Source organism: Anguilla rostrata, chromosome 3 (assembly GCF_018555375.3).
Source record: "Anguilla rostrata isolate EN2019 chromosome 3, ASM1855537v3, whole genome shotgun sequence".
In the NCBI taxonomy this organism is placed as follows: Eukaryota; Metazoa; Chordata; class Actinopteri; order Anguilliformes; family Anguillidae; genus Anguilla; species Anguilla rostrata.
Window position 1 is genome coordinate 12,011,654 of NC_057935.1, and position 20,598 is coordinate 12,032,251.

Here is a 20,598-nt window from a genome sequence, read left to right on the forward strand (position 1 = left end):
TTAAGTAGGTTTTAAGTGCTTATTTTGTACAGCCCTTTTTTGGGTTCTGATTCTTACCGGCTTGTAAATACCTAATCTCATTACGTACATTTATAGGGTGGGGTCTGGAATTCATGGGCATTCAGGGGTTGTCTTCTCAGTTTGTGTTCATCATCATTTTTTTCTAAATTAGAAAAAAAAAGTTTGTATCTTCAACCCGACACAAATTAGAAAATGTATTGTGAATGTAGTGCACCTGAGTTCATCTTAGTCCACAGATGCTTAAGCTGAATAGACTGGTATATCATGTTAACTGTAATAGAAGATATATTCATAGTTTAAAGAAAAACAATTCAAATATGTAATTTACAACATGCATTTATAAATCTAAATCTAAGACAATTACGATGTTATTCACAATTTTATTTATATAGAATAAACAAAAGTGAAACAGAAATACAAATGAAAATTGGGAAAATATAATTATCACTTGCAAAGTCATGCAAAGCAATAAATTACTAGATCATTGTATTTATATCAATATAATTCATGAGTTTGAAAAGTTGTATGAAACAGTCTCAATAACAGATAAGCAATGTGACAGTGTTTTTTTATTTTAATTTATAAAAAAATTTCTATATAATTCCTTTTCTCTGCTCATTTTCTTAATAAGTAGTGTATTTCACCTTCTGTGGCCCACACAGATGAATTTGAGACCTTCACAGTCTTGACAGAAGAGAAATTATTTTTTGTCGAATTGTGGATATTTTAATTGCCTATGATTTAATATTACATGTAGAATTGAAAATGTTTGGCAGTGAATAGACTTAATCAAGATAACGGAGAAATTGACAGGGTACTGTTGAATTGCAGACACCAATGTGTAAAATAATTGAACACGAAAAGCTGTGGAAACATGAATACTGAAGAGTATTAAATAGTCCATGTAACAAGCATATTTAAGAAAAATATTTCAAGCCTTCTCTAAAGAATTACAAGGGTTCTGTTTACCTTGATCAACCTTCCTTAAAAATGTAAAGTAAATAACGGGTTTTAATTAATTGTTTAAATTTATCGCTGGAATTAATTTAGTACACTCCCTTCAAAAGCTAATTTTGGGTGTGGAGAATTGGCAGTAATCCATGATCCCCTTGCAGGCACACCTACAAGCTGAGGTTGTATAAAAGACAGGGCCTGACAGATCTCAGACATCAACTCATCGTGAGGGAACCATCCTGAGTATCTCCAAACTCTGACAGAAGATGGACCAGAGACTCACCTCCACCATCCTAGCTCTGCTGTTGAGCCTCTCACAGGCACATCCCCTCGTGGTAAGAGATGGTCCACTAAACACAGTGGAAAGATACCCTCAACTCTCACCTCAAATATGTGTTCAATTTTATTAACTGAGCATCTGCCTCCTTTTCTTCTTTAGGACCTTGGAAGTGAAGCGGATGATTCTCCACTGATTTGTGAGTAATTAATCAGCAACAACATAATTCTGTACCTGATGTTCTGATTCCATGTGACATTGTTTCTGTAACTACTGATTTGCAAGTATGAGGTCAGGGTTAAAAAGAATGTTTTCAATTCTTGTGTTTCAAAGCTATCCAAACAGAGGATCCTGATGATGTGGATATCACTACAAGCATTCTACAATCCAACAATGGTTAGTGTTCTATATCTTTTTTTTTTTGTTGTTAAAAACGTAAAAATGTTAATGATTGTATAGCTACAATTCTAGTATGCTGCTAAGGGTTCTACAAATATGAATGAGAAGTCAGAATATAAAATGGCCATTTTGTTAAATGTTCAGAATTCTCAGCAAAGTAACCTATGATCATCTAAATGGCTTTGTTTTGACTTCAAAGAGTCCAGTGAGACATTTTCAGTTCTTTTTAAAAATGCCAGGAGGCTCTGAATGACTGTGTGCTGTCTCTACAAGGGTCCAGCGAGATACTGATGGAGGGAGACCTGATTGTATCAAACACCAGAAATGCCATGAAGTGCTGGAATAACCAATGCTTATGGAGGAAATCCTCAGATGGACTTGTTGAAGTGGCTTACACTGTGAGCAATGAATTCTGTAAGTGAAGGAATATTTGTATTTATACATACTGTAAGAACACCCTGGTGCTAATACTGAAAGAGTTATAATATTTTACACAACTGAATTATTTGGGGGCAATAGAGATCAAACATAGTCAATAAGCCAGCAATAGTAGTTTATTAAGTATACATTTTACAAACCTTTGCTGTTAAAGAAAATCAGAGGTCAGATCCAGTGATCATTATTTATATTAATGCTGTCCATGAGTATGTAATTCATGTCTATTTTTGGATGATTCTGCATTATAGCATATTATCAGAAGAAGCGGATTGAAAATGCCATGAAGACCTTCAACACAGAAACCTGCATTCGCTTTGTTCCCCGGTCGAGTCAGAGAGACTTCATCAGTATTGAGAGCAGAGATGGGTGAGCTCATTTACACCAATGGCAGGATCAATGGCAAGATAACACTTCCTGGATTGTATTTGGTGTGCCTGGCTAACACTGAAATGGTGACCTTCTATTTCCTTTCAGCTGTTACTCCTATCTAGGGAGAACTGGTGGCAAGCAGGTAGTGTCTCTGGCCAGATATGGTTGTGTTTACCACGGTATCATTCAGCATGAGCTGAACCATGCGCTGGGTTTCTATCATGAGCACACAAGGAGCGACCGGGACGAATACGTCAGAATCAACTGGGAGAATGTTGCACCACGTGAGTAACTGCCTGTCATATTTTGGGCCTATTTTATTAGAAAAAAAGCCCTTTCATCCAATCAGTAAAAACAGGACAATTACATTAAAATGGTCAACATGATTTTTATGTTCACGTTTAAATAGACAATACGTTTAAGCTCTCTAACAAACAGTATACAGTACTTAACAAAGTATACAGTTATTTGTACAGGACAATATACTTAAACCCAATGTAACAAACAGCTAACAAAGTATCTGTTTCTTTAACAGACACCATCTACAACTTTCAGACACAAGACACTAATAATCTAAATACTGCATATGACTACACTTCTATCATGCATTATGGAAGGTAAGGAAAAGGACAGATTCACATTATAACTGCATCCAGTTAGTACTGAATTTGACATTTAACACAGACCATATGTTCTCCTTCCACTTCTCTAGAACTGCTTTCTCAACCAATGGAATGGACACTATAACTCCCGTACCCAACCCAAACCAATCTATTGGACAGAGGAGAAGTATGTCCAGGGGGGATATTCTGAGGATCAACAAGCTGTACAGCTGCTGTGAGTATAGATGATGTTTCATTTAGCTCTATATTTATTTATTAACTATATTCACCAATTAATGTTTTCCACCCATCCTATTCCCAGATAAATTCTCCAATGTTCAATATAACAATATAGAATTACATAACAATATATTTTGTCTTTGTCCATTTCAGTCTGATTGGAGTTGTGATAATTACAGCATGTTTTTACGTCAGAAAATATCTCTTATTTGTTGCAGAAAATAAATACTTGGAGACTGAAGGTGCCGGACTACTGGAGCAGAATATGAAATCATAAATCACAATATTCTTGCCAGAAGAAATGCAGAACATTCACGCCTGCAAAAATCCTTTGTTCTGTTTATCACAGTTATTGTAACAATGTGAATTTGCATGTAATGTTTTAATGTACTGAATGAATGTTACTAAATTATTAAATCTTGTGCATATTAAATCACATTAGCAATTCATTTTCTTCCCAGAGACGATTTATGATTTGTCCATTCAAACAATAGAATTTGTTTGCTTAAATGTATCTGCAAGTTATCAGATTTTTGTGCTTTCCTTAAAACACTGATTCACATGGCCTTTCATTTTCACAACTGAAACACCATTTTTTTATACTGTGTAAATTAAGTTTCAACAAAAGAAGACACACATGTTAGCAATTACAAACAATACAAGGCAACGCAAGAACAGATAATATATTATGCACCTTAATTCCAGAGAAAGAAAATGAACAAGTAAAATAAATGGCAGAAACATTACTTGTTTGCTTAGAGGTTACTCAATCAAGGGGAGTGGACACTTAGCGCCAAAGATTTCTACAAATTTTACAAATAAATTAACATTACCAATTTGTACCAAAAGGCTCATATTTTGAGCTACCAAAGTTCTGCCTAAATAAATTTCACCCATCCACTACAGATAAAATATTGAAAAAGTACAAAAGACAATTGTCTCTCAATAGCTTTTATAATTTTAGCCTGGCACTGTTAATAATCCTGGCAATTTGTGATGCTGAAGATGGTGACGATTTTGGTTTGTGGGTCATATAGAGTTACCAATGGTGTCATTATTGAAGCAAATAGAACTGAATTACAACACATATACATGTAGAAATTAAATACTACCAAGAACCACAAAAAAGTATGTCCACTTATATTTTTGAGTTTAATTATACACAATTTCTCTTTGTGTGTTTAAAATGACGTGGAAGGGACCCTGCAGAAATGAATGAAATAAGAGATTTAAATGCCATTACAGTTGCACTGAATAATTTATTAAATGTCTGTATTATTGCTAAACACAAAGTTACAAACCAGTTTTATCAGGAGCTTCTGACTGTGTCCATCAGCTCCAACAGAGACATCACCAGGTGCTGAGTATCTTCTCTGGTGATGCTTTGTCAGGCCTGTACTGCAGCCATGTTCAGCTCTTGCTTGTTCTTGCTTGCTCGTTGCCTTAAGTTTTCTCTTCAGCGTGTGAATTGCACGTTCAGTTGAATTCAGATCAGGTCAATGACTACCCAGAATGAATGAAATTCCCAGTTTTTGGATTTGAAAAGCTCCTTTGTTGCTTTAGCAGTATTGTTGGGATCATTGCCTTTCTGTAGAGTGAAGCGTCATCCAATGAGTTTGGAGGCACTTGGTTGAACTTAAGCAGATAAGATGCCTCTGTGCACTTCAGAATTCATTCTGCAGTTACATCATCAATGAAGACAGGTGAGCCAGTACCTGTGGCAGTCATACATGCCCAAACCATGACACCCCCACCACCGTATTTCACAGATGGACGGTGGTGGGGAGCCCATATACAGTACCATATATATGATACTATGCACTCCACCCCCTTTCCTATTTTTTTTGGTAGATTGTATTAATGTATTTTGTTCTTAATAACTTGTAATACATTTTTTAAATTAAAAAAAAATAAGAGGCGGTTTAATAAAAGTTGAAAATCTGCACATTTGATTACATATCTAAAATTGTAGAGTACAGATCCAAATCAAGAAAAAAATAAACTTATTTGTCCCAAACATTATGGAGTCCACTGCATTTACTGTCCTGTTTGACTGCAAGAAACAGACCTGCCATGGTTAGAATTGGATTCCACATAAAGGTGGGAATGGTTGTACAAAGTACCTGTTCCTTTAGTTGGTTTAGTTGATAATAAATACCAAGCATCCTGTGACATAATAATTGTTTATCGTAATGCAATGGGCATCTCTTTCCACACTGAAAATGATCTGAAGCTGCACTCATTATGAGTTAAGAAGCATTGGAAGAAATAACCAACAAAAACTGTACCTTTAGGAGACCATTTGCCAAATACAAGTGACTGGTGAAGCTGTAAAATGAGGCTTCCATATTTGTGCTCAAAAATTATATGTTTCCTTGCTATGTTCCATAATAGTTGAGGTTGCTAATTAAAATAAACAGGAATAAAAACTGAAAACCATTTTATCTCTTCCTCTGTTAGTCAAAGACTCTTGTGCCAGACTTGTTTAGAGACAGATCTGCAGCAGGATTTTCTGAAAGTAATAATATTAAATTCAACAAATTCATTTCTGACACATTGAAGGTTCATGGAAATAACTCAATTACCATTTGGTATAAAGCTGTATGTATTATTTTCCGATGAACCAACTACGCAGGTTTGTGAAATAATGGCATTGCAACACACACAGGGACTAATCTTGCAGTCAATGACAGGATTGCATAAAATAGTCTGATTCATTGATGTACTTTATTAATTAATTTCTGCAGTTTTATCTTGATGATTATTTTCTTCCTCTGCTGTAATTTCTGAAGTTTAGCCTCTTACCCGCCCTCATAAAACAATTTGGACACTTTAAAATCACAATTTATTTTGTAAAAATTTGTCTGTCAGACATCGCATTTTCAACTGTTCTCAGACTTAAGTGTACTGCAGAAGACGAACAAAAACTGAGAACCTGCCCATGAATTCAACACTCAATTATAACCAAAGGGATTAGGTATGTAGAAGTTCTTAAGGATTACAACAAGAAAAGAGGTCTACATAATAAGCACTTCAAACGTACTTTATACAAGACCTGTGTGTTTTGTGGGAGACGGTTGGTTTTCGTTGATCTTCCCAGCTTATCACGTAAACAAATTGAGGCATAACAATTACAAGTTTCATTGAAATGTGGGAAATTAGTTTAGTTTGCTCCCTCTTAAACGCTAATTTTGGGTGTAGAGCATTAACAGTAATCCATGATCCCCTTGCAGGCACACCTACAAGCTGAGGTTATATAAAAGACAGGGCCTGACAGATCTCAGACATCAGCTCATCGTGAGGGAACCGTCCTGAGTATCTCCAAACGCTGACAGAAGATGGACCAGAGACTCATCTCCACCATCCTAGCTCTGCTGCTGAGCCTCTCACAGGCACATCCCCTCGTGGTAAGAGATGGTCCACTAAACACAGTGGAAAGATTCCCTCAACTCTCACCTCAAATATGTGTTCAATTTTATTAACTGAGCGTCTGCCTCCCTTTCTTCTTTAGGACCTTGGAAGTGAAGCGGATGATTCTCCACTGATTTGTGAGTAATTCATTGGCAATAAAATAATTCTGCACCTGATGTTCTGATTCCATGTGACATCATTTTGAACGTATGAGGTCAGAATTAAAGAATGTTTTCAATTCTTGTATTCCAAAGCTATCCAGACAGAGGATCCTGATGATGTGGATATCACTACAAGCATTCTACAGACCAACAATGGTTAGTGTTATATTTTTTATTTTTTTCTTAAAAACTTAAAAATGTTCATTATTATACTGTGACAATTCTAGTATGTATTTAAAGGTTACACGTTCCAGCATAAAGGTTAAATGTTCCAGCATTCTCTGTCAATATTTATTTCTTTGTATAAACCCATGATCTTCTGAATGGTTATGTTCTCATTTCAAAGGGTCCAGGGAAATACTGATGGAGGGAGACCTGATTGTATCAAACACCAGAAATGCCATGAAGTGCTGGAATAACCAATGCTTATGGAGGAAATCCTCAGATGGACTCGTTGAAGTGCCTTACACTGTGAGCAATGAATTCTGTAAGTGAAGGAATATTTATATTCATGCTGTACATACTGTATGTACACCCTGGTACTAATACTGAAAGGGTAATAATATTTTACATGACTGAATTATTTGGGGGAAATGGAGATCAAACATGAGCCAGTAATAATATTTTGTATAAAAAGCAAACTATGATTTAAAATATATTAATATATTTTATAATTATATATATATAATATATTAATAATATATATATTAATGCTGTCCATGAGTAACTTGTGCTTGTTTTGGATAATTCTGAATTATAGCATATTATCAGAAGAAGCGGATTGAAAATGCCATGAAGACCTTCAACACAGAAACCTGCATTCGCTTTGTTCCCCGGTCGCGTCAGAGAGACTTCATCAGTATTGAGAGCAGAGATGGGTGAGTTCATTTGCAATGATGGCAGGATCAATGGCAATACATCCTAGATTTTATTTGGTAGCCTGACTAACACTGAAATGGTGACCCTATATTTTCTTTCAGCTGTTATTCCTATCTGGGGAGAACTGGTGGCAAGCAGGTAGTGTCTCTGGCCAGATATGGTTGTGTTTACCACGGTATCATTCAGCATGAGCTGAACCATGCGCTGGGTTTCTATCATGAGCACACAAGGAGCGACCGGGACGAATACGTCAGGATCAACTGGGAGAATGTTGCACCACGTAAGGAACTGCCTGTCATATTTTGGACCTATTTTGATTGAAAAAACCCTTTAATCAAATCAGTTATAACAGGACAATTACATTAAAATGGCCAACATGATTTTTATTTTCACGTTTAAATAGACAATAAGTTTAAGCTCTCTAACAAACAGTTAACAAAGTATACAATTATTTGTACAGGACAATATACTTAAACCCAATGTAACAAACAGCTAACAAAGTATCTGTTTCTTTAACAGACACCATCTACAACTTTCAGACACAAGACACTAATAATCTAAATACTGCATATGACTACACTTCTATCATGCATTATGGAAGGTAAGGAAAAGGACAGATTCACATTATAACTGCATCCAGTTAGTACTGTATTTGACATTTAACACAGATCATATGTTCTCCTTCCACTTCTCTAGAACTGCTTTCTCAACCAATGGACTGGACACTATAACTCCCGTACCCAACCCAAACCAATCTATTGGACAGAGGAGAAGTATGTCCAAGGGGGACATTCTGAGGATCAACAAGCTGTACAGCTGCTGTGAGTATATATGATGTTTCAATTAGCTCTATATTTATTTATAACTATATTCACCGATTAATGTTTTCCCACCCATCCTATTCCCAGATAAATTCTCCAATGTTCAATATAACAATATAGAATTACATAACAATATATTTTGTCTTTGTCCATTTCAGTCTGACTGGAGTTGTGATAATTACAGCATGTTTTTACATCAGAAAATATCTCTTATTTGTTGCAGAAAATAAATACTTGGAGACTAAAGGTGCCGGACTACTGGAGCAGAATATGAAATCATAAATCCCAACATTCTTGCCAGAAGAAATGCAGAAAATTCACGCCTGCAAAAATCCTTTGTTCTGTTTATCACAGTTATTGTAACAATGTGAATTTGCATGTAATGTTTTAATGTATCGAATGAATGTTACTAAATTATTAAATCTTATGCATATTAAATTACATTAGCAATTCATTTTTCTTCCCAGAGATGATTTATGATTTGTCCCATTCAAACAATAGAAGTAGTTGTTTCCTTCAAATGTATCTGCAAGTTATCAGATTTTTGTGCTTTCCTTAGAACACTGATTCACATGGCCTTTCATTTTCACAACTGAAACACCGTTTTTTAAAACTGTGTAAATTAAGTTTCAACAAAAGAAGACACACATTTTAGCAATTACAAACATTACATTACAGGCATTTGGCAGACACTCTTATCCAGAGCGACGTACAACAAAGTGTATAACCATAACCAAACAATACAAGGCAACGCAAGAACAGATAATATATTTTGCACCTTAATTCCAAAGAAAGAAAATGAACAAGTAAAATAAATTGCAGAAACAATACTGGTTTGCATAGAGGTTATTCAATCAAGGGGAGTGGACACTTAACGCCAAATATTTCTACAAATTTTACAAATAAACTAACATTACCAATTTGTACCAAAATGCTCATATTTTGAGCTACCAAAGTTCTGCTTAAATACATTTCACCCATCCACTACAGATAAAATATTGAAAAAGTACAAAAGACAATTGTCTCTCAATAGCTTTTATAATTTTAGCCTGGCAATGGTAATAATCCTGGAAATTTGTGATGCTGAAGATGGTGAGGATTTTGGTTTGTGGGTCATATAGAGTTACCAATGGTGTCATTATTGAAGTAAATAGAACTGAAATACAACAAATATACAGGTAGAAATTAAATACTACCAAGAACCACAAAAAGTATGTCCACTTATATTTTTGAGTTTAATTATACACAATTTCTCTTTGTGTGTTTAAAATGACGTGGAAGGGACCCTGCAGAAATGAGTGAAATCAGAGATTTAAATGCCATTACAGTTGCACTGAATAATTTATTAAATGTCTGTATTATTGCTAAACACAAAGTTACAAACCAGTTTTATCAGGAGCTTCTGATTGTGTCCATCAGCTCCAACAGAGACATCACCAGGTGCTGAGTATCTCCTCCGGTGATGCTTTGCCAGGCCTGTACTGCAGCCATCTTCAGCTCTTGCTTGTTCTTGCTTGCTCGTTGCCTTAAGTTTTTTCTTCAGCATATGAACTGCACGTTCAGTTGAATTCAGATCAGGTCAATGACTACCCAGAATGATTGAAATTCCCAGTTTTTGGATTTGAAAAGCTCCTTTGTTGCTTTAGCAGTATTGTTGGGATCATTGCTTTTCTGTAGAGCTTGGAGGCACTTGGTTGAACTTAAGCAGATAAGATGCCTCTGTGCACTTCAGAATTCATTCTGCAGTTACATCATCAATGAAGACAGGTGAGCCAGTACCTGTGGCAGCCATACATGCCCAAACCATGACACCCCCACCACCGTTTTTCACAGATGGAAGGTGGTGGGGAGCCCATATACAGTACCATATATATGATACTATGCACTCCACCCCCTTTCCTTTTTTTTTTGGTAGATTGTATTAATGTATTTTGTTCTTAATAACTTGTAATACATTTTTTTAATTTAAAAAAAATAAGAGGCGGTTTAATAAAAGTTGAAAATCTGCACATTTGATTACATATCTAAAATTGTAGAGTACAGAGCCAAATCAAGAAAAAAATAAACTTATGTGTCCCAAACATTATGGAGCCCACTGTACTTACTGTCCTGTTTGACTGCAAGAAACAGACCTGCCATGGTGAGAATTGGATTCCACACAAAGGTGGGAATGGTTGTACAAAGTACCGGTTCCTTTAGTTGGTTTAGTTGATAATAAATACCAAGCGTCCTGTGACATAATAATTGTTTATCGTAATGCAATGGGCATCTCTTTCCACACTGAAAATGATCTGAAGCTACACTCATTATGAGTTAAGAAGCATTGGAAGAAATAACCAACCAAAACTGTACCTTTAGGAGGCCATCTTTACCAAATACAAGTGACTGGTGAAGCTGTAAAATTAGGCTTCCATATTTGTGCTCAGAAATGATATGTTTCCTTGCTATGTTCCATAATAGTTGAGGTTGCTAATTAAAATACACAGGAATAAAGCTGAAAACCATTTTATCTCTTCCTCTGTTAGTCAAAGACTCTTGTGCCAGATTTGTTTAGAGACAGATCTGCAGCAGGATTTTCTGAAAGTAATAATATTAAATTCAACAAATTCATTTCTGACTCATTGAAGGTTCATGGAAATAACTCAATTACCATTTGGTATAAAGCTGTATGTATTATTTTCCGATGAACCAACTACGCAGGTTTGTGGAATAATGGCATTGCTACACACACAGGGACTAATCCTGCAGTCAATGACAGGATTGCATAAAATAGTCTGATTCTTTGATGTACTTTATTAATTAATTTCTGCAGTTTTATCTTGATGATTATTTTCTTCCTCTGCTGTAATTTCTGAAGTTTAGCCTCTTACCCGCCCTCATAAAACAATTTGGACACTTTAAAATCACAATTTATTTTGTTAAAATTTGTCTGTCAAACATCGCATTTTCAACTGTTCACAGACTTAAGTGTGCTGCAGAAGACGAACATAAACTGACAACCTGCCCATGAATTCAACACTCAATTATAACCAAAGGGATTAGGTATGTAGAAGCTCTTAAGGATTACAACAAGAAAAGAGGTCTACATAATAAGCACTTCAAACGTACTTTATACAAGACCTGTGTGTTTTGTGGGAGACGGTTGGTTTTCGTTGATCTTCCCAGCTTATCATGTAAACAAATTGAGGCATAACAATTACAAGTTCCATTGAAATGTGGGAAATTAGTTTAGTTTGCTCCCTCTTAAACGCTAATTTTGGGTGTGGAGAATTGGCAGTAATCCATGATCCCCTTGCAGGCACACCTACAAGCTGAGGTTTATAAAAGACAGGGCCTGACAGATCTCAGACATCAGCTCATCGTGAGAGAACCTGAGTATCTCCAAACACTGACAGAAGATGGACCAGAGACTCATCTCCACCATCCTAGCTCTGCTGCTGAGCCTCTCACAGGCACATCCCCTCGTGGTAAGAGATGGTCCACTAAACACAGTGGAAAGATTCCCTCAACTCTCAACTCAAATATATGTTCAATTTTATTAACTGACCGTCTGCCTCCCTTTCTTCTTTAGGACCTTGGAAGTGAAGCGGATGATTCTCCACTAATTTGTGAGTAATTAATCGGCATTAAAATAATTCTGCACCTGATGTTCTGATTCCATGTGACATCATTTTGAACGTATGAGGTCAGAATTAAAGAATGTTTTCAATTCTTGTATTCCAAAGCTATCCAGACAGAGGATCCTGATGATGTGGATATCACTACAAGCATTCTACAGACCAACAATGGTTAGTGTTATATTTTTTATTTTTTTCTTAAAAACTTAAAAATGTTCATTATTATACTGTGACAATTCTAGTATGTATTTAAAGGTTACACGTTCCAGCATAAAGGTTAAATGTTCCAGCATTCTCTGTCAATATTTATTTCTTTGTATTAACCCATGATCTTCTGAATGGTTATGTTCTGATTTCAAAGGGTCCAGCGAGATACTGATGGAGGGAGACCTGATTGTATCAAACACCAGAAATGCCATGAAGTGCTGGAATAACCAATGCTTATGGAAGAAATCCTCAGATGGACGCGTTGAAGTGCCTTACACTGTGAGCAATGAATTCTGTAAGTGAAGGAATATTTATATTCATGCTGTACATACTGTATGTACACCCTGGTACTAATACTGAAAGGGTAATGATATTTTACATGACTGAATTATTTGGGGGAAATGGAGATCAAACATGAGCCAGTAATAATATTTTGTATAAAAAGCTAACTATGATTTAAAATATATTAATATATTTTTATAATTATATATATATAATATATTAATTATATATATATTAATGCTGTCCATGAGTAACTTGTGCTTGTTTTGGATAATTCTGAATTATAGCATATTATCAGAAGAAGCGGATTGAAAATGCCATGAAGACCTTCAACACAGAAACCTGCATTCGCTTTGTTCCCCGGTCGCGTCAGAGAGACTTCATCAGTATTGAGAGCAGAGATGGGTGAGTTCATTTGCCATGATGGCAGGATCAATGGCAATACTTCCTAGATTTTATTTGGTAGCCTGACTAACACTGAAATGGTGACCCTATATTTTCTTTCAGCTGTTACTCCTATCTGGGGAGAACTGGTGGCAAGCAGGTAGTGTCTCTGGCCAGATATGGTTGTGTTTACCACGGTATCATTCAGCATGAGCTGAACCATGCGCTGGGTTTCTATCATGAGCACACAAGGAGCGACCGGGACGAATACGTCAGGATCAACTGGGAGAATGTTGCACCACGTAAGGAACTGCCTGTCATATTTTGGACCTATTTTGATTGAAAAAAACCCTTTAATCAAATCAGTTATAACAGGACAATTACATTAAAATGGCCAACATGATTTTTATGTTCACGTTTAAATAGACAATAAGTTTAAGCTCTCTAACAAACAGTTAAGAAAGTATACAATTATTTGTACAGGACAATATACTTAAACCCAATGTAACAAACAGCTAACAAAGTATCTGTTTCTTTAACAGACACCATCTACAACTTTCAGACACAAGACACTAATAATCTAAATACTGCATATGACTACACTTCTATCATGCATTATGGAAGGTAAGGAAAAGGACAGATTCACATTATAACTGCATCCAGTTAGTACTGTATTTGACATTTAACACAGATCATATGTTCTCCTTCCACTTCTCTAGAACTGCTTTCTCAACCAATGGACTGGACACTATAACTCCCGTACCCAACCCAAACCAATCTATTGGACAGAGGAGTAGTATGTCCAAGGGGGACATTCTGAGGATCAACAAGCTGTACAGCTGCTGTGAGTATATATGATGTTTCAATTAGCTCTATATTTATTTATAACTATATTCACCGATTAATGTTTTCCCACCCATCCTATTCCCAGATAAATTCTCCAATGTTCAATATAACAATATAGAATTACATAACAATATATTTTGTCTTTGTCCATTTCAGTCTGACTGGAGTTGTGATAATTACAGCATGTTTTTACATCAGAAAATATCTCTTATTTGTTGCAGAAAATAAATACTTGGAGACTAAAGGTGCCGGACTACTGGAGCAGAATATGAAATCATAAATCACAACATTCTTGCCAGAAGAACTGCAGAACATTCACGCCTGCAAAAATCCTTTGTTCTGTTTATCACAGTTATTGTAACAATGTGAATTTGCATGTAATGTTTTAATGTACTGAATGAATGTTACTAAATTATTAAATCTTATGCATATTAAATCACATTAGCAATTCATTTTTCTTCCCAGAGGTGATTTATGATTTGTCCCATTCAAACAATAGAAGTAGTTGTTTCCTTCAAATGCATTTGCAAGTTATCAGATTTTTGTGCTTTCCTTAAAACACTGATTCACACGGCCTTTCATTTTCACAACTGAAACACCGTTTTTTTATACTGTGTAAATTAAGTTTCAACAAAAGAAGACACACATGTTAGCAATTACAAACATTACATTACAGGCATTTGGCAGACGCTCTTATCCAGAGCGACGTACAACAAAGTGTATAACCATAACCAAACAATACAAGGCAACGCAAGAACAGAGAATATATTATGCACCTTAATTCCAAAGAAAGAAAATTAACAAGTAAAATAAATGGCAGAAACAATACTGGTTTGCTTAGAGGTTACTTAATCAAGGGGAGTGGACACTTAGCGCCAAAGATTTCTACAAATTTTACAAATAAATTAATATTACCAATTTGTACCAAAAGGCTCATATTTTGAGCTACCAAAGTTCTGCTTAAATAAATTTCACCCATCCACTACAGATAAAATATTGAAAAAGTACAAAAGACAATTGTCTCTCAATAGCTTTTATAATTTTAGCCTGGCAATGGTAATAATCCTGGCAAATTGTGATGCTGAAGATGGTGAGGATTTTGGTTTGTGGGTCATATAGAGTTACCAATGGTGTCATTATTGAAGTAAATAGAACTGAAATACAACAAATATACAGGTAGAAATTAAATACTACCAAGAACCACAAAAAGTATGTCCACTTATATTTTTGAGTTTAATTATACACAATTTTTCTTTCTGTGTTTAAAATGACGTGGAAGGGACCCTGCAGAAATGAGTGAAATAAGAGATTTAAATGCCATTACAGTTGAACTGAATAATTTATTAAATGTCTGTATTATTGCTAAACACAAAGTTATAAACCAGTTTTATCAGGAGCTTCTGACTGTGTACATCAGCTCCAACAGAGACATCACCAGGTGCTGAGTATCTCCTCCAGTGATGCTCTGCCAGGCCTGTACTGCAGCCATCTTCAGCTCTTGCTTGTTCTTGCTTGCTAGTTGCCTTAAGTTTTCTCTTCAACATGTGAATTGCACATTCAGTTGAATTCAGATCAGGTCAATGACTACCCAGAATGAATGAAATTCCCAGTTTTTGGATTTGAAAAGCTCCTTTGTTGCTTTAGCAGTATTGTTGGGATCATTGCCTTTCTGTAGTGTGAAGCGTCATCCAATGGGTTTGGAGGCACTTGGTTGAACTTAAGCAGATAAGATGCCTCTGTGCACTTCAGAATTCATTCTGCAGTTACATCATCAATGAAGACAGGTGAGCCAGTACCTGTGGCAGCCATACATGCCCATACCATGACACTCCCACCACCGTATTTCACAGATGGAAGGTGGTGGGGAGCCCATATACAGTACCATACATATGATACTATGCACCCCACCCCCTTTCCTTTTATTTGGTAGATTGTATTAATGTATTTTGTTCTTAATAACTTGCAATACATTTTTTTAATTAAAAAAAAATAAGAGGCGTTTAATAAAAGTTGAAAATCTGCACATTTGATTACATATCTAAAATTGTACAGTACAGAGCCAAATCAAGAAAAAAATAAACTTATTTGTCCCAAACATTATGGAGCCCACTGTATTTACTGTCCTGTTTGACTGCAAGAAACAGACCTGCCATGGTTAGAATTGGATTCCACACAAAGGTGGGAATGGTTGTACAAAGTACCTGTTCCTTTAGTTGGTTTAGTTGATAATAAATACCAAGCGTCCTGTGACATAATAATTGTTTATCGTAATGCAATGGGCATCTCTTTCCACACTGAAAATGATCTGAAGCTGCACTCATTATGAGTTGAGAAGCATTGGAAGAAATAACCAACCAAAACTGTACCTTTAGGAGGCCATATTTACCAAATACAAGTGACTGGTGAAGCTGTAAAATGAGGCTTCCATATTTGTGCTCAAAGATTATATGTTTCCTTGCTATGTTTCATAATAGTTGAGGTTGCTAGTTAAAATACACAGGAATAAAGCTGAAAACCATTTTATCTCTTCCTCTGTTAGTCAAAGACTCTTGTGCCAGACTTGTTTAGAGACAGATCTGCAGCAGGATTTTCTGAAAGTAATAATATTAAATTCAACAAATTCATTTCTGACACATTGAAGGTTCATGGAAATAACTCAATTACCATTTGGTATAAAGCTGTATGTATTATTTTCCGATAAACCAACTACGCAGGTTTGTGAAATAATGGCATTGCTACACACACATGGACTAATCTTGCAGTCAATGACAGGATTGCATAAAATAGTCTGATTCTTTGATGTACTATATTAATTCATTTCTGCAGTTATATCTTGATGATTATTTTCTTCCTCTGCTGTAATTTCTGAAGTTTAGCCTCTTACCCGCCCTCATAAAACAATTTGGACACTTTAAAATCACTTGTCTGTCAAACATCGCATTTTCAACTGTTCACAGACTTAAGTGTACTGCAGAAGACGAACATAAACTGACAACCTGCCCATGAATTCAACACTCAATTATAACCGAAGGGATTAGGTATGTAGAAGCTCTTAAGGATTACAACAAGAAAAGAGGTCTACATAATAAGCACTTCAAACGTACTTTATACAAGACCTGTGTGTTTTGTGGGAGACGGATGGTTTTCGTTGATCTTCCCAGTTTATCACGTAAACAAATTGAGGCATAACAATTACAAGTTTCATTGAAATGTGGGAAATTAGTTTAGTTTGCTCCCTCTTAAACGCTAATTTTGGGTGTAGAGCATTAACAGTAATCCATGATCCCCTTGCAGGCACACCTACAAGCTGAGGTTGTATAAAAGACAGGGCCTGACAGATCTCAGACATCAACTCATCGTGAGGGAACCGTCCTGAGTATCTCCTAACGCTGACAGAAGATGGACCAGAGACTCACCTCCACCATCCTAGCTCTGCTGCTGAGCCTCTCACAGGCACATCCCCTCGTGGTAAGAGATGGCCCACTAAACACAGTGGAAAGATTCCCTCAACTCTCACCTCAAATATGTGTTCAATTTTATTAACTGAGCGTCTGCCTCCCTTTCTTCTTTAGGACCTTGGAAGTGAAGCGGATGATTCTCCACTAATTTGTGAGTAATTCATCGGCAATAAAATAATTCTGTACCTGATGTTCTGATTCCATGTGGCATTGTTTCTGTAACTACTGATTTGCAAGTATGAGGTCAGGGTTAAAAAGAATGTTTTCAATTCTTGTGTTTCAAAGCTATCCAAATAGAGGATCCTGATGATGTGGATATCACTACAAGCATTCTACAATCCAACAATGGTTAGTGTTATATTCTTTTTAATTTTTTTGTTAAAAACGTAAAAATGTTCATTATTGTACGGCTACAATTCTAGTATGCTGCTAAGGGTTCCACAAATATGAATGAGAAGTCAGAATATAAAATGGCCATTTTGTTAAATGTTCAGAATTCTCAGCAAAGTAACCTGTGATCCTCTAAATGGCGTTGTTTTGACTTCAAAGAGTCCAGTGAGACATTTTCAGTTCTTTTTAAAAATGCCAGGAGGCTCTGAATGACTGTGTGCTGTCTCTACAAGGGTCCAGCGAGACACTGATGGAGGGAGACCTGATTGTATCAAACACCAGAAATGCCATGAAGTGCTGGAATAACCAATGCTTATGGAGGAAATCCTTAGATGGACTTGTTGAAGTGCCTTACACTGTGAGCAATGGATTCTGTAAGTGAAGGAATATTTGTATTTATACATACATTGAGAACCCCCTGGTGCTAATACTAAAAGAGTTATAATATTTTACACAACTGAATTATTTTGGGGCAATACATCAAACATAGTCAATAAGCCAGCAATAGTAGTCTATTAAGTATACATTTTACAAACCTTTGCTGTTAAAGAAAATCAAAGGTCAGATCCAGTGATCATTATTTATATTAATGCTGTCCATGAGTATGTAATTCATGTCTATTTTTGGATGATTCTGCATTACAGCATATTATCAGAAGAAGTGGATTGAAAATGCCATGAAGACCTTCAACACAGAAACCTGCATTCGCTTTGTTCCCCGGTCGAGTCAGAGAGACTTCATCAGTATTGAGAGCAGAGATGGGTGAGCTCATTTACGCCAATGGCGGGATCAATGGAAAGAAAATACTACTTAGATTTCATTTGGTGTGTCTGGCTACATTGAAATGGTGACCTTCTATTTCCTTTCAGCTGTTATTCCTATCTGGGGAGAACTGGTGGCAAGCAGGTACTGTCTCTGGCCAGATATGGTTGTGTTTACCACGGTATCATTCAGCATGAGCTGAACCATGCGCTGGGTTTCTATCATGAGCACACAAGGAGCGACCGGGACGAATACGTCAAGATCAACTGGGAGAATGTTGCACCACGTAAGTCCTTTCATCCAATTAGATATAGGAGGAAATTGCACTGATATGGTCAACATGGTTTTTACAGTTATTTGTACAGGACAATATACTTGTCCTGTACAAATAATGTAACAAACAGCTAACAAAGTATCTGTTTCTTTTAACAGACACCATCTACAACTTTCAGACACAAGACACTAATAATCTAAATACTCCATATGACTACACTTCTATCATGCATTATGGAAGGTAAGGAAAAGGACAGATTCACATTATAACTGCATCCAGTTAGTACTGAATTTGACATTTAACACAGACCATATGTTCTCCTTCCACTTCTCTAGAACTGCTTTCTCAACCAATGGAATGGACACTATAACTCCCGTACCCAACCCAAACCAATCTATTGGACAGAGGAGAAGTATGTCCAGGGGGGACATTCAGAGGATCAACAAGCTGTACAGCTGCTGTGAGTACAAATGATGTTTCATTTAGCTCTATATTTATTTATTACTATATTCACCAATTAATGTTTTCCCACCCATCCTATTCCCAGATAAATTCTCCAATGTTCAATATAACAATATAGAATTACATAACAATATATTTCGTCTTTGTCCATTTCAGTCTGATTGGAGTTGTGATAGCATGTTTACAGCATGTTTTTACATCAGAAAATATCTCTTATTTGTTGCAGAAAATAAATACTTGGAGACTAAAGGTGCCGGACTACTGGAGCAGAATATGAAATCATAAATAACAACATTCTTGCCAGAAGAAATGCAGAACATTCACACCTGCAAAAATCCTTTGTTCTGTTTATCACAGTTATTGTAACAACGTGAATTTGCATGTAATGTTTTAATGTACTGAATGAATGTTACTAAATTATTAAATCTTGTGCATATTAAATCACATTAGCAATTCATTTTTCTTCCCAGAGATGATTTATGATTTGTCTCATTCAAACAATAGAAGTTGTTTGCTTAAAATGTATCTGCAAGTTATCAGATTTTTGTGCTTTCCTTAAAACACTGATTCACATGGCCTTTCATTTTCACAACTGAAACATCGTTTTTTTATACTGTGTAAATTAAGTTTCAACAAAAGAAGACACACATGTTAGCAATTACAAACAATACAAGGCAACGCAAGAGCAGAGAATATATTATGCACCTTAATTCCAAAGAAAGTTAAATAAACAAGTAAAATAAATGGCAGAAACAATACTGGCTTGCTTAGAGGTTACTCAATCAAGAGGAGTGGACACTTAGCGCCAAAGATTTCTACAAAGTATACAAATAAATTAACATTACCAATTTGTACCAAAATGCTAATATTTTGAGCTACCAAAGTTCTACCTAAATAAATTTCACCCATCCACTACAGATAAAATATTGAAAAAGTACAAAAGACAATTGTCTTTCAATAGCTTTTATAATTTGAGCCTGGCCATTTTAATAATCCTGGCAATTTGTGATGCTGAAGATGGTGAGGATTTTGGTTTGTGGGTCATATAGAGTTACCAATGGTGTCATTATTGAAGCAAATAGAACTGAAATACAACACATATACATGTAGAAATTAAATACTACCAAGAACCACAAAAAAGTATGTCCACTTATATTTTTGAGTTTAATTATACACAATTTCTCTTTGTGTGTTTAAAATGACGTGGAAGGGACCCTGCAGAAATGAGTGAAATAAGAGATTTAAATGCCATTACAGTTGCACTGAATAATTTATTAAATGTCTGTATTATTGCTAAACACAATGGAGAAGTTTTATCAGGAGCTTCTGTGTCCATCAGCTCCA

At 35.8% G+C, this 20,598-nt stretch overlaps 3 protein-coding genes across 8 annotated transcripts in view; all 3 read left to right on the plus strand.

Annotated features, from left to right (window-relative positions):
- LOC135250173 (hatching enzyme 1.2-like) overlaps window positions 1-14,360 on the plus strand; it is a 32,196-nt gene extending 17,836 nt beyond the window's left edge. Inside the window, exons 1-9 of one of the 5 annotated variants that reach the window (XM_064326212.1) lie at window positions 11,917-12,039; window positions 12,144-12,180; window positions 12,298-12,360; window positions 12,551-12,691; window positions 12,966-13,083; window positions 13,186-13,364; window positions 13,605-13,686; window positions 13,782-13,906; window positions 14,130-14,360. In XM_064326212.1, the coding sequence (XP_064182282.1) occupies window positions 11,971-12,039; window positions 12,144-12,180; window positions 12,298-12,360; window positions 12,551-12,691; window positions 12,966-13,083; window positions 13,186-13,364; window positions 13,605-13,686; window positions 13,782-13,906; window positions 14,130-14,131 (816 nt within the window). In that variant the 5' untranslated portion in view covers window positions 11,917-11,970 and the 3' untranslated portion in view covers window positions 14,132-14,360. Of the gene's footprint in view, window positions 1-6,580; window positions 6,708-6,811; window positions 6,849-6,965; window positions 7,029-7,218; window positions 7,360-7,632; window positions 7,751-7,852; window positions 8,032-8,270; window positions 8,353-8,447; window positions 8,587-11,916; window positions 12,040-12,143; window positions 12,181-12,297; window positions 12,361-12,550; window positions 12,692-12,965; window positions 13,084-13,185; window positions 13,365-13,604; window positions 13,687-13,781; window positions 13,921-14,129 lie in introns of those variants that run through there. The other 4 variants (XM_064326209.1, XM_064326208.1, XM_064326207.1 and 1 more) reach the window with 4 other exon arrangements.
- On the plus strand, window positions 1,166-3,749 carry LOC135250177 (hatching enzyme 1.2-like). Its single transcript, XM_064326217.1, has 9 exons — window positions 1,166-1,310; window positions 1,415-1,451; window positions 1,586-1,648; window positions 1,925-2,065; window positions 2,338-2,455; window positions 2,564-2,742; window positions 2,994-3,075; window positions 3,171-3,295; window positions 3,519-3,749. Coding segments are annotated over exons 1-9 (816 nt in total). The 5' UTR covers window positions 1,166-1,241; the 3' UTR covers window positions 3,521-3,749.
- A 2,898-nt stretch (window positions 14,361-17,258) lies between the features above and the next one.
- LOC135250175 (hatching enzyme 1.2-like) lies at window positions 17,259-19,695 on the plus strand. Of its 2 annotated transcripts, XM_064326214.1 has the most exons (9): window positions 17,259-17,376; window positions 17,481-17,517; window positions 17,652-17,714; window positions 17,990-18,130; window positions 18,401-18,518; window positions 18,626-18,804; window positions 18,951-19,032; window positions 19,128-19,252; window positions 19,481-19,695. In XM_064326214.1, coding segments are annotated over exons 1-9 (816 nt in total). In that variant the 5' UTR covers window positions 17,259-17,307; the 3' UTR covers window positions 19,483-19,695. The 2 variants fall into 2 exon arrangements, with proteins under 2 accessions (XP_064182284.1, XP_064182283.1); XM_064326213.1 differs by lacking the exon at window positions 19,481-19,695 and having other exon boundaries at window positions 19,128-19,266.
- Window positions 19,696-20,598: the final 903 nt, after the last annotated feature.

Excerpts from the sequence above, each read along its gene's own strand:
- LOC135250177 (XM_064326217.1), top strand. The coding sequence starts at position 1,242 with ATGGACCAGAGACTCACCTCCACCATCCTAGCTCTGCTGTTGAGCCTC. Across the intron at positions 1,311-1,414 it reads CACAGGCACATCCCCTCGTG|GACCTTGGAAGTGAAGCGGA; the intron begins GTAAGAGATGGT and ends TTTCTTCTTTAG. Across the intron at positions 2,743-2,993 it reads CTGGGAGAATGTTGCACCAC|ACACCATCTACAACTTTCAG; the intron begins GTGAGTAACTGC and ends TTTCTTTAACAG.
- LOC135250175 (XM_064326213.1), top strand. The coding sequence starts at position 17,308 with ATGGACCAGAGACTCACCTCCACCATCCTAGCTCTGCTGCTGAGCCTC. Across the intron at positions 17,377-17,480 it reads CACAGGCACATCCCCTCGTG|GACCTTGGAAGTGAAGCGGA; the intron begins GTAAGAGATGGC and ends TTTCTTCTTTAG. Across the intron at positions 18,805-18,950 it reads CTGGGAGAATGTTGCACCAC|ACACCATCTACAACTTTCAG; the intron begins GTAAGTCCTTTC and ends TTCTTTTAACAG.